At 37.3% G+C, this 12821-nt stretch overlaps 1 protein-coding gene and 1 non-coding gene across 2 annotated transcripts in view; one reads left to right on the top strand and one right to left on the bottom strand.

Annotated features, from left to right (window-relative positions):
* Positions 1–12821, bottom strand: part of C6H4orf47 (chromosome 6 C4orf47 homolog) — a 52199-nt gene that overhangs the window by 29635 nt on the left and 9743 nt on the right. The window contains exon 3 of the mRNA XM_036763619.1: positions 2375–2594. Coding sequence (XP_036619514.1) covers positions 2375–2594 — 220 coding nt within the window. The remainder of the gene's footprint in view (positions 1–2374; positions 2595–12821) is intronic.
* Positions 1736–1818, top strand: LOC118855582. The gene has a single exon (XR_005010757.1). It is a non-coding gene; the product is annotated as a small nucleolar RNA U2-19 (small nucleolar RNA).

Here is a 12821-nt window from a genome sequence, read left to right as displayed (position 1 = left end):
AAAAGACAGGAGTTAAGCAAGAGGAATAGGACATGTAAATCTGAATTTTCATCTGAAGAAAAAGTAAAATGGCTTAAGAACTAAAGATTAATAAAGGAAATAGAAAATTCAAATTAATTTTGAACTTGGAAGAACAGAGTAATTTAATAGGTAAGATTTATGACCAAAGAAAAGGAAACTTGTTCTCCTTAATTCTCATGAATAAAGTTGCAAAACCACAAAAATTTGGACTAATTATGGAGAGGACAAGAAATGAAATATTTAAACTAATTAGCAGAAAATCTCTGATAGCATAATGTTAAAGAAATAGTTTCAATACTTTCAAGTACCTATAATAACTAGAAAAGTGTTTCTAAATCTAGTTGGTATTTTTTCCATAGTATAAGTGTAATCCACCTTATACTTTCTGAGCAATCCTAATTTTAGAATTAATATAGATCAAATGTAAAAGCAGCTAGGTGGCACAGTGGATAGCGGCTTGGATTCAGAAAGACTCATCTTCCTTTGTTCAAATCCAGCCTCACTAACCAGCTGTGTGACTCTAGGCACATCACTTAACCCTGTTTGCCTCAGTTCCCTCATCTTTAAAATGGGCTGGAGAAGGAAGTGGCAAACCACTCCAGTATCTCTACCAAGAAGACTCGGACACAATGAAACAACTGAACGTGAACGCAAATGTAAAAGAATGAACGTCTTACTGGTACATCAGTTATGCAGCATCCATAGTTTTGGAGGTCATTTGGTCCAATCCCCCTCATTTTACTTATGAGGAAACTGAGGGCCAGAGAAATAAAGTGACTACCAAGGCCACATAGGTAGTCGTGGCACAACAGGGATCTGAATGCAAACCCCATCCCTAAATTCAGCTCACTTTCTACAGCATCACACTGTCACTACTGCTTTAGGTTTATGTATTAAAAGTTAAACATATGTTACTCTTTGAATAAATAGTTTTTCCAGATAAATTAAGTGTTTAAAAAATCTTACAATAGCTCTAATGTTACTGCAAAATACACTACATTTTAAAATAAATTTTTTTTTCCCAGAAATAGTTGGTTTTTCTTTCCCTTTCACACATTTTTATTCTTTATTTTAAAAACTTTAATAAACTATACAGAGATGAAACAAAGCAGGTAATTTTCCTTTCTAACAATTTGATTTTTACAAGATTCCAAACCACCTCATTTATGTCAGTGATGCTAGAGCCAGGGGTGGGGAACCTGCAGTCCCAAGGCCACATGTCCTCAAGTGTGGCCCTTTCACTGAATCCAAACTTCACAGAACAAAGGATTTGTTCCCTACCCCTGTTCAACTATCCACATTGACAAAAGATGGATCCATGTGAAAGATAATCCAAATATGATTACTACTTTGAATTGTTGTATATGGAGGTTCTGTGCATAATTCTCCAAACTATGTCCAACTGACCATCTTTTAAGGATGCTGAGCAGAAGGGCAAAGTCGGGTTAGAATTTTTTTTTTGTGGATAACTGGCTTTCTGGCTCCTTAGACATTTATCTCATATTTTACAATAAAGTCAAATGCAAATAACGTTATGTATTAGATTTGTTTTGTGTGGTTATGGGGCTGAAGGGGAAAGAGAAATTCACCAGTAGTTTTTTATAGCCTCCCTAAGATGTATTCTCATTTCGACTGTCCTTTTCCCTTAAGGTTCAACTGCTTCCTCTTGGTTCTTCCTAGAAACTGGACACCTCTTAGATCCACTCTCGAGGTACATCAGTGATCAAAAATAGCCAAACATGTGCATCGGGAGACTCTCTGGTGGTTGTGGTACATGATCTGTATGTGTTTCTGAGAAGTAATAGGCGTGAGAAGGCTTGTGAGAAGAGTGTGGGTTGGTGAGTGTGAGTGAGATTGTATGTAAAGCGGGACAAGTGAGAATGTGAGACTTCGTGGGTGGGTGTTTGCGTGTGTGTATAAGGTTCCTCAATGCTGTGTAGTGATGAAAACACCTTTTCTGCTGACCGTTTAGTTGTGAAGGTTTCTACACCTGAACTGAGCAAAAAAAACAAAACGAAGTAAGAAAAACCTCAAGTCTGTTTACACATAGCAGTTATCGGAATAGTTCAAACCCCAACCTATCCAAATATTTGTTGTGTCTGAATTGCTTAGATAACGAAGAGAAAGGATGAATGTGAGTTCTTGATTATTCAAACTGTCTCCCTGTCCAAACAATTAAGATCTATTTCATCTGGACTGATATGAACCTGGAATCAATAAGTTGCAAAAATCAAATTAATTTAAGAATTATATTTAGAAACAAAAAAATGCATAAGCAAGTCTTAGGAAAAAAAATAACTGAGCAAAAAATAAATATGTAATTTCATTTAAGATTTCCCCTCCCAATACTTACGCTTTTTTTTCTCCATTACTGGGAAGGAAGGGTTTGCTTAAATTTTTTTTGGCTTCTTGTAACATATATCGCCTCCTTACTTGATTCAGATTTACGTAGCCCTCACCTTCAAATATCCTCAAAAACTGAGGTTCAAAGAAACCTTGTTGTAGAGCTGACATCATTTTACTACCCCCAGGCAGCATCTGTCTATTTTTGCCAGCAGATTCATTATAAGGTCCTTTAAAAAGAAGTTGTAACATATTAATTATATACTTAATAGAAATTTAAATGTTTTTAAGATTCTCAAATAGTAAAATACAAAATTATAAACTTCAAATTCAGATTCAGAACAATTGGTAGTTTAAACCTTTAGAAAAGTGTTTGAAATGCACATAACTAAAAGTAGTTTTTTGAAAATTGAGTGTTATAGAATAAATGACCCTAAGACCCCAAGAAGCTCTCATCAATAAACCTAACATATAAAGGCTCTGATAGAACTGTACCTTTTTAGAGCTGAAAAAGATTATTAGGGGTTACAGCCTAAACTACTCATTTTATAGGTGTTGAAACTATGGCCCACAGATTTGTCACTTATCCAAGGTCACCAAGGTAATAGAGCAAAGCAAGAAAGGCCTAGAATCAACACTGGACTGTCAGTTCAATGTCCTTTCTACTAACTGGCAAGTTTGCCAAATCCCACCAAACAGATAATATAGGTGACAATTTATATAAGGATTGTTTTTCTTAATTATATGATAAAGTGGACAGGAGGTGGCAATACAGGAAGGAAAGGAAAGAAAAAACCACTTAGACTTGTTTATGATGTGGCAATTATTATGTAAACTGGGAAAACCATGACATTTAAAGACTTAAAGGCAGATTTTTAAAAATTATATGGTGGTATAAATGAAACAGGCAATTCAGGACATGTTACAAATATAATACCAATGATTTTCTTTATATGTTCATACTTTTTCATATAGTTATACATCTAACATACTTCAAAAGTCTGTGATGGTACCATATGGGCATCATAGGTCAATCAGCCAGTCAATAAACATTCATTAAGCATAAACTATGTGCTAGGCATTGTGCTAAATGCTGGATAGTTCTTAGATTTCTCTTAAGAGAGTCTGTGGCTTAAAAAAAGTGATACAGATCTCTGAAGTGAGCTTGGCTGATATTCAGGTAATGAGTCCTTTGCTGGGTCTGCACCTCAAGAATTTAAACTTGGTTCAATGGTCTGCTGGAATTGCTTTTGAGAACCTAGAGCCACCCCCATCCACACCATTAAACTGGGGACTTTGGCAGAGTTTTCTTTACATATATAGAAAAAAGGGTTTTAACTGTGACTTAAATATTTTCAGTTCCAATTAAAAATTTCTTATATTACATAAGCATGCCTTTATAGTATTTTCTCAATGAAGTATTTATATTGCTTTAATATCATTTTATTATGTAAGTATGTTTTCAATTTGACAAACTTATTTTTTAAATTTTTAAATATTTTTCCAATTACATGCAAAAACAATTTTTAACATTCATTTAAAAAATATCTCTCCATTCTTCCCTATCTCCCCCTCTCCTTGAGAAGGCAAGCAATTGGATATAGATTATACTTCTACAGTCATGCAAAACATTTCCATATTAGCCTTTCAACAAGTACTTATTAAACTACTCCTATGTACAAGGTATTATGCTAGGTCTGGGAACAAATAAAGAAAAAAACAACACTGGCCCTGCCTGCAATTTACATTCTAGTGGGGAAGTTGAAATAATTATACAAATCTAGTCCTATAACCTTGACTGAAAAAACTCTTCATACTTCATAAAGGAGTAAAAGTATAGACACTTCTTTGTACTTTAAGGCTATAATATCTTCTTATCTCTGTTATCTGCCCCTTACTTTCTGCAATTTCATCAGCTGTGAAGGGGAAAATCAATAGACATGGGGCATTTTGATCAACTTCCCAACCTTCATTACAACATTATCATTACCACACTGAATTGTTTGACATGTTCTTTTGCATTTTTCCTATGTGTCATTTTGGGAGGCACAGATCTCTGTAAATTTATGGTATTAGAGAACTTCTGACTTGGAACTCTTTTCATAAATGCAGATCAGTATCTGTTCTGCAACCTCTAGTCTCAGAGGTCCTGAAAAATTAAGTCATACAGGATACATATGTGAGGGGGCAAAACTTAGGCCTAGCTTCCTAACCCAAGGAAAGCCACTTTATATCCTATTCCAGATTGCCTTTCATAAAATTTATAACTGTACAAAAATATTCTATTTTTTCATATACTACAATGTGTCCAGTTATTCTCTAATTTCTGGAAACTGTCTTTCAGTTTTTCAGAGGGCATGGATATTTTTGTACAGATGGACCTTCTATCACTTTTCTTAATCCTAATTTATATAATCTTAGTAGTAAAGTCATCCTGTCAGAAAGACCAATTTCGTCACTTTTTTGCATGCTGTCCTTTTGCTTTCTAAAGATGTTGTTTCAGTAAATGTTTTATTGATGCTGATTTTTGTATCTTTGGCACTTCCCAATGACTGCCATCACTCTAAAAAATGATGATGCTAATTTACACATGCTCTATCACTAGTGTGTAATAGTGTACCTATTTCTCTCTAACGATACAAAATTAGAATTTAATCATGTCTGCAGTTATTTTAATTTACATTTCCCTAATTAATAGTTTGTGAAGTATTCAGGCAGTTTCTGAGAATTTTCAATAGCTACAATATGTTCCTCCCTCAGATTACCTCTCAGGTGCATTCTCCCACAAGTACATAGTGTCTACAGGATGAGTGGGCACAAACATCGGTAATGAAGGATACATGTAGGGAAAACATGTGGCCAGGCTACTCCTTCCAATCCTATTTTTGTAGTTTATTGTCTTAATAGAAATAAAAGGTATGTGCTTTCATGATCTCGAGCCAATATGATCCATTTGGTTTGACTTGAGTTTTAGTATCTTTGAGTGTTGTCCTCATTTACACTTTTGTATCTGCTTTCTAAACTTCACAACAGTTCATACAAATCTTCTTACACTTCTATAAATTCTTTATATTTATCACTCCTTGCTCAGATGGATCTGTGAGCTTCTTAATTTGTAAGTTCCCTCATAACCCATCCATATTTGTCCCTTCTATGTAACACTTAGCCATGTACTTCCACAAATTTATCCAAAGGGGTCTACTCAACATACTGGAGGCCTTCCTTAAGTCATAAAAATTTTCCATTAAATACACTTCATTTTGTTCAGCTATGGGGGGTGGAGTCAAGATGGCAGCTGGAAAGCAGGGACTAGCATGAGCTCCCGCTGAGTCCCTCCAAAAACCTATAAAAAATGGCTCTGAACCAACTCTAGAACTGCAAAACCCACAAAATAGCGGAGGGAAGCAGGGCTCCAGCCCAGGAGAGCCTGGATGGTCTCTGGGTGAGGTCTATCCCGCATGAAGCTAGGAGTGGAGAGGAACATAGCCCAGTGTGGGTGGCAGGACCAACCAGACCAGGAGCCAGGTGGAGCGTGCCCTAGAGACCTGAATCAGTGAGCTGCAGCAGTTACCAGACTTCTCAACCCACAAACACCAAAGGCAACAGAGAAGGTTAGTGGGAAAAGCTGCTGGGGACAGAGTGAAAAAAGGAGTTCTCAGTTTGGCCACCGCCCCCAGGGCAGCGGAGGTGGGGCAGCCACAAAACTATAGCTGCAGTTGCTTCTGGCCCCAGGCCCACCTGGTGGGAGGAATTAAGTGGAGGATCAGAGCAGGAGTGCACAGCCTGCTGAAGATCTAAACCCAGTCCGGGTTGGTGGTCCTTGGGGAAGGAGGAGTGCTGGTGTGGCAGAGCAGGCACATCCCCCCAAGCTTGGAACGTAGTTCTCTTCACTCTACAAGCAGTCATACCCTGCTGAAAAACTCAAGGGTCAAGTTAGTTGGCTGGGAATATGGCCAGGCAGTGAAAACACACTGAGATGCAGTCTCAGACTTTGGAATCTTCCTTTGGTGACAAAGAAGACCAAAACATACAGCCTAAAGAAGACAACAAAGTCATAGAGCCTACAACAAAAGCCTCCAAGAAAAACATGAACTGGCCCCAGGCCATAGAAGAACTCAAAAAGGAGTTGGAAAAGCAAGTTAGAGAAGTAGAGGAAAAATTGGGAAGAGAAATGAGAAGGATGCGAGAAAACCATGAAAAACAAGTCAATGACTTGCTAAAGGAGACCCAAAAAAATACTGAAAAAATATACATTTTGTTCAGCTATTTCCCAACTATTGGACACAGACTTTGTATGCAGCATTTTTACTAGAGGCACCTAGATGGCACAGAGGACTGGACCTGGAGCCAGTTAGACCTCAGTACAAATTTGGTCGCACACACGTACTAGCCAGAAGATGTCACTTAACCTCTGTTTGTCTGCATTTCCTCAACTATAAAATGGGGTTAATAATACCACCTACCTCCTAGGGTTGTTGTGAAGATAAGATGTAAAAATATTTGTGAAGCACTTAGTACGGGGCACATGGCAGGTGCTCTATAAATGCTGGATATTATTATTACTACTATTAGAAATAATGCTGTTATCAATATTTTGGTACACCATAGTTTAGTATTTTGGCTTGCTGGCATTGTAAAATCCTTGTTGACTGGCTGACTGGAATAGAAATCCAGTAGTGGGATCAAATGGTATAAACAATTTAGTAATTTTTTTTCAAAATTAATTTTTTAATTAACAAGAATCTGCCTTTCTCCCCTCTCTTCTCCCCATGCCCCCAATCCAAATGGGAAAGAAAAATAAAACCACTGTTATAAACATCTACAGTCAAGTAAAATCAAGTCCCGCATAAGCTGTGACTGAAAAAATACACCTCAATCTTCTGAGTTTAACACTGCTCTCTTAGGAGGTAGGTACCATGTTTCTTCATGAGTCCTCTGATATCCATGGCTGGTTATTCCACTGGTCAAATTCCAAAGTCTTTCAAATTTTTTTATCTTTATAATATTTTTGTCACTGTATGTAAACTGTTCTCCTGGTTCTGCTTGCCTCTGTCTGCACCAGTTCATACAAGTCTTCCCAGATTTGCCTAAAAAACTCCCTTCATCATTTCTTATATAATAATAAATACAATAGTATTCTACTAAAGTGATACACAACAACTTGTTCGGACATTCCCCAACTGGTGGGCACTCTCTCGGTATCCAGTCCTTTCCCACTGCAAAAAAGATGTCACAAATATTTTTGTACATCCTTAGATTTTCTTTGGCTCAGGACCAATACCCCCTTTAATCTACTCTTCTTATTCTCTACTTCCCGACCTTCTCCCCTTTCCCTCCTATTTCCCTGTTGAGTGAAATTTATTTTTGTATCCAACTTGTGTTTATGTATTTCTCTCTCACTTTGGCTAGTTCAGATGAGAATATGGTACAAGATTCACATGCTTCCCTGACCCCTTCCTCTGTTTTTAGACTTCTATTTATGCATTCCAATTTTGAGATATTCCCCATCTTCTCTCTCCCCACAAGTGTATTCTTCTCCCCCTCTTTTTCCATTGTTCTTTTAAGATCATCAGAATGCAACAGAACCACTCCCAGGCCTTGACTGATTAGACCCCCACTTTGTGATCCCTGATGAGAATATGGTTCAGAAGGCACACATGTCATTCCTCTACATTAGAATGCAAGTACTTTATCGTTGTTTAGTCCTTTACCTGCCTCACGCATGTTTGTCTTTTTATTCCTCTTGCTGTTTGTACCTAAAAGTTTCCATGTAGCTGTAGTCTTTTCATCAGGAATGCCTAGAAATCCTCAATTACATTAAAGGTTCAACTCCCCCCCCACCCCCCATTATTCCTGGTTATAAGGTTATATCCTTTGCTTTCTGGAATAAAGTATTCCAAGTTTTCTGCTCCTTAATGGTGGCAGCTGCTAAATCTTGTGTGATCCTGACTGTGGTGCCTTAATACCTAAATAAATTTTTCTTTCTGCCTGCTTGCAGCAATTTTTCTTTAACTTGCAAGCTCTGGACTTTGGTTATGATGTTCCTAGGAGTTTTAATTTTGGGGTTTCTTTCAAAAAGTAAGAAGTAGATTTTTCTGTTTTTACTTTATCCTTTAAGTTCTAAGAGATGTGGGTACTTTCATAATTTTTTGGAAATGAGATGTATAGGCTTTTCCTTCTTTTTTTGGTGATGGTATACAGGTAGTCTAATCAAACTTTTCTTCAATATGTTTTCCAGATCAGTTGTTTTTGCTATGAGATAACTTTTCTTCTATTTTTAAAAGTCTTTTGACTCTAATATTTCTTGTTTCTCATGGAGTCATTGATTTCTATTTGGTCCATAATTTTTTGGGAGTTTGTTACTTGGGCAAGTTTTTGCATCTCTCATATCAAGCTGTTAATTCCCTTTCCAATTCTTTGTTCCAGAACTCTCATCTTTTCCAATATTTTTCCTCTAGTACTCTCATTTAATTGATAAAAAGGCATCAAATGCAGACTCATCAGATTAAAATATAATTGAGACCACCCAAGTGATAAACAATCGAAGGATATGAACAGGCAGTTTTCCAATGAAGAAATCAAAACGATTTATTGTTATATCAAAAAAATGCCCTAAATTATTATTGATTAGAGAAATGCAAATTAAAACAACCTTGAGATATCATTTTACAACTCTCAGATTAGCTAAAATGACAGAAGTGGAAAGCAACAAATGTTGGAGAGGATATGGAAAAATTGGGACACATTCACTGCCGGTGGAACTGTGAACTACGCCAACCATTTTGGAAAGCAATATGGAATTAGGTCCAAGGAGTCATTAAACTGTCTTCCCACTGAACCAGCAACGCCATTATTTGGTCTGTTTCCCAAAGAACTTATATGTTCTTAAATGTTTACGGCAGCTCTCTTTGTGGTAGCAAAGAACCGGAAATTGCAGGGATACCCGTCAATGGGGAATGATTGGGATGGAATATTACTGCTATAAGAGTTGATTGTAGAAAAACAAAGACTTGCATGAAATAATGAAGTGAAATGAGCAGACCAAGAGAATGTTGTTTACAGTAACAGCAATATTGTTTTAAGAACAACTTTGAGAAACTACATCATTTTGAGTATTATGAATACTTAAATCAACAACAAAGGATCTATGAAGGAAGATGTTATCTGCCTCCAGAAAAAGAACTGATAAACAGAAGTATGTACAGTATGGTTTTACATACATATACATATACATATACATATACATATACATATACATATACAGATGTGTCTAATGGTAGCCATTCTAGGGCGGGGAGGAGAAGGAGGGAAAAAATATTAAAAGTATACATCAGAAAACACAATATAGAAGCACAGAAAACAGAGTAGCTTTGAAAACAATTTGTAGTACTTATTATGCAGTTTTTCAAAAAAGTAAATAGTGTGAAATGTAAATTTATGGTTTTATGGTGAATCCTCTTTTTATGTTGTGCTGTGAATATGGAAAATTTCTTTTTTTGCCTTTATGTATTTAAATTCAAAATGAATTAAAAAAATTTTAATGTAATTGGGAAATGTTTAACAAAAGTAAAATGCAACATAACATAGATAATTTTAACTTATTTTCTAAGTCAATATGCATATCAGGGTTCTGATTCTATTTGAGTTTGATGCCAATGACTTAAATCTTAAAAAACAAAAAACCAACCTTTTTCTTTATCTCCTCCTACAATTCCAGTTGAAGTGCGCAAGTTGTATTCTTCTTTAAGGCTAATTCTGTATATGTTTTGGAGTCATGCTCTTCTTCTGGGTTTGTATCTTGAGCAACTTTGTCACTATCAAACATTTTTATGGTGGGATTTGTGTGCTCATTCTTCCAACCTACTTCCTAACTTCAAACCTGAAGTTAGAGCCAAGCTCTGTGTTCTGGAGGGAAGGTCTGGACTTGTCCTGCTGCTGTTTTTTGCAGGGTATTGAGTATTATGTTATTCCAGGATCTCAGGAACAGCTCAGGTTGAGGATCTGCAAACTTTCAGACCCTCAAAGTGGTCTGTTGTAGGGCAAAGTCTGATGGCTGCCCCTTGGTCTGAGCTCTGCAAGTTCATGCCATGGTTCTGAGACTGAGCTCTATGGGAAGCTTTGCTGGTTCAGAGTGACAGAACTGCAGGTCTGTGATTCCTGCACTGGTTATTCCTCTGTAAACTGCAGACAGTGCTAGAAGCACAGTCTTCCCCTTCACTGGAATGTTCCTTGTGGCGATTTCATATCCCCAGTGTCCACAGACCTTTCTGACTCCCTATGCCAACCTGGGCTGGAAAAATATCTCCTTGATTTTTTTTTCTTGGATTTCCTGATCAAGACTCAAACTGATATGTTTTCTAGATCTGTTTGAAAGAGGAATTATGAGGGAGAGATAACCAGACTTCTTGCTACTCTACCATCTTGGCTCCACCCAAATTAGTAACTTTTCTCATATAATTCCAAATTGTTTTTTAGACTCAATGGACTAATTCACAGCTCCTCTAGATGTGAATTAGTATGGCTGTCTTGAGGTATTCCTCAACAGCATTTATTGTATTAATTATTTTCCTAAAATTGAAAGCCAACCTTAGATTTCTGGTACAAATCATAGTGTATCATCAAAAATAATTTTAAAATATATTGCTGCATTTGATTTGCAAACATTTTATTTACTATTTTCATTAATATTCACTACTGAAACTAAGCTTTTTCCATTTTATCTTTGTCAGTTTTGAGATTCAGAGTAATAATAGTTATAGGCAGTATTTACATAGTGTTTTAAAGTTTGCAAAGTTGTTTACATAAATTATCTCTATTGTTCATCTCTACTACCCTATCCTGCCATGTTCCATTGGTCACTATTCAATGTCCAGAGATCTGAAAGAATGACACTAGCATATGTAGTGGATTCCTCTGGAAAAATGAATGGGAAGAAATGGAAAAAAGTCCAACAGGCTAAGAGATAGCATGGCAGACACAAGTCTAAAATAAGGGATAGTTTGTTTACAACAGAACAAGGGTTCCAGCAGGAATTCACTAGAGATAAGCATAAAAACCATATATAAGGGCTCAAAAAATTAACTTCAAAAAGTACAGGAATTAAGAAACATAGTTAGACAGCCCTTTAAAAAAGATCTGGGGGTTTTAGAGGACCATTATCTCAAGATGAGTAGGCCGTGTGATGTGGTAGCCAAAGAAGATGAGCTCTTCAGCCAAATAACCTTGCACAGCTTTTAGGAACAGGGAGATCATAAGCCCTCTTGTAATATGCCCTTGTCAGACCACATCAGAGTATTGTGTTCATCTCAGAGTACCAAAGTTTAGGAAGGGTATTGATAATACAAACAGTGTCCAGAAGAGGGTGACTAACGTGGTAAAAGGCATTTACCCCAATATCTACCAAGAGCCTGGGGATGTTTACTCTGCAGGATAGAAGACTTGGGTGGGGAACACATTAGCTGCTTTTGAGTATCTGAAGGACTGTTAAGTAGAAGAGGGATTAGATTTGTTCTGATTGGCCCCCAGAGGGCAATCAGGAACAATAAGGAGCAAGGGGAAGAAGCTACAATGAGGTAAATATAGGCTTGAAGGCCGACAAAAACCCAACAACTTCCTAACGATTAGAACTGTCCAAAATGTGGCCTGGACTGCCTAGGGAGATAGTGAGCTCCGCCTTCCTGAACGTCTTCAAGTGGAGGCTGGACGACCAGCTGGTGGGCTTGTTATACTGGGCCTCCTTCTGTGGGCATGGATTGGACTCAGTGGTCACTGCAGGCTCTTTCAACTGGAAGATGCTGATCCTGTGACTGCAGCCTCCATTCAACTCTAATTCTCTAGTTTTGTTTTTGCTTCTCTTTATCAGTAATGGACACAATCAGATCATTCATGTTACCTTCTCTCATCAATCCTGAAGTCATTAATCGGAACATTAATTCTTGCTTTATAATAACTAATCTCAGTTTTTATCTCTTTACTGATAAAAGCACTCAGCTTGACAACCTGGGTCATTTCTAGAGGCTCTCAGTTCTCAATGATTTTGGAATTCAAAATCTTCTCTGACCTGGGCCTTTTCTATTGAATTGTAGCAGAATGCTGCCAATGGCAAGGGTTTGGAACCTGGAGTTAGGGGAGACTTCCAGTCAAATTCTTCTTCTGTGGCTTCCTAACTGTGGTTAGGGGCAAGGTGCTTAATATCTTTGAGGTTTAGGTTCCTCCTTCCTAACACGGGCTGACAACAGGCAGCTGGACTGTTCAGTGGATAGAGCACCAGACCTGGAGTCAGGCAGACCTGAGTTCAAATCCAGCCTCAGACACTTGCTAGCTAGGGGATGCTGGACGAGTCACTGAACCTCTGTTTGCCTTAGTTTCCTCACCTGTAAAATGGAGATAATAGCAACTACTTTGCATGGTTGGTGAGGACCAAATGAGACAGTATTTGTAAAGCACCTTGCAAACCT

The sequence above is a fragment of the Trichosurus vulpecula genome, chromosome 6 (genome assembly GCF_011100635.1).
Source record: "Trichosurus vulpecula isolate mTriVul1 chromosome 6, mTriVul1.pri, whole genome shotgun sequence".
NCBI lineage: Eukaryota > Metazoa > Chordata > Mammalia > Diprotodontia > Phalangeridae > Trichosurus > Trichosurus vulpecula.
This window is presented reverse-complemented; position numbering and strand designations above follow the sequence as displayed.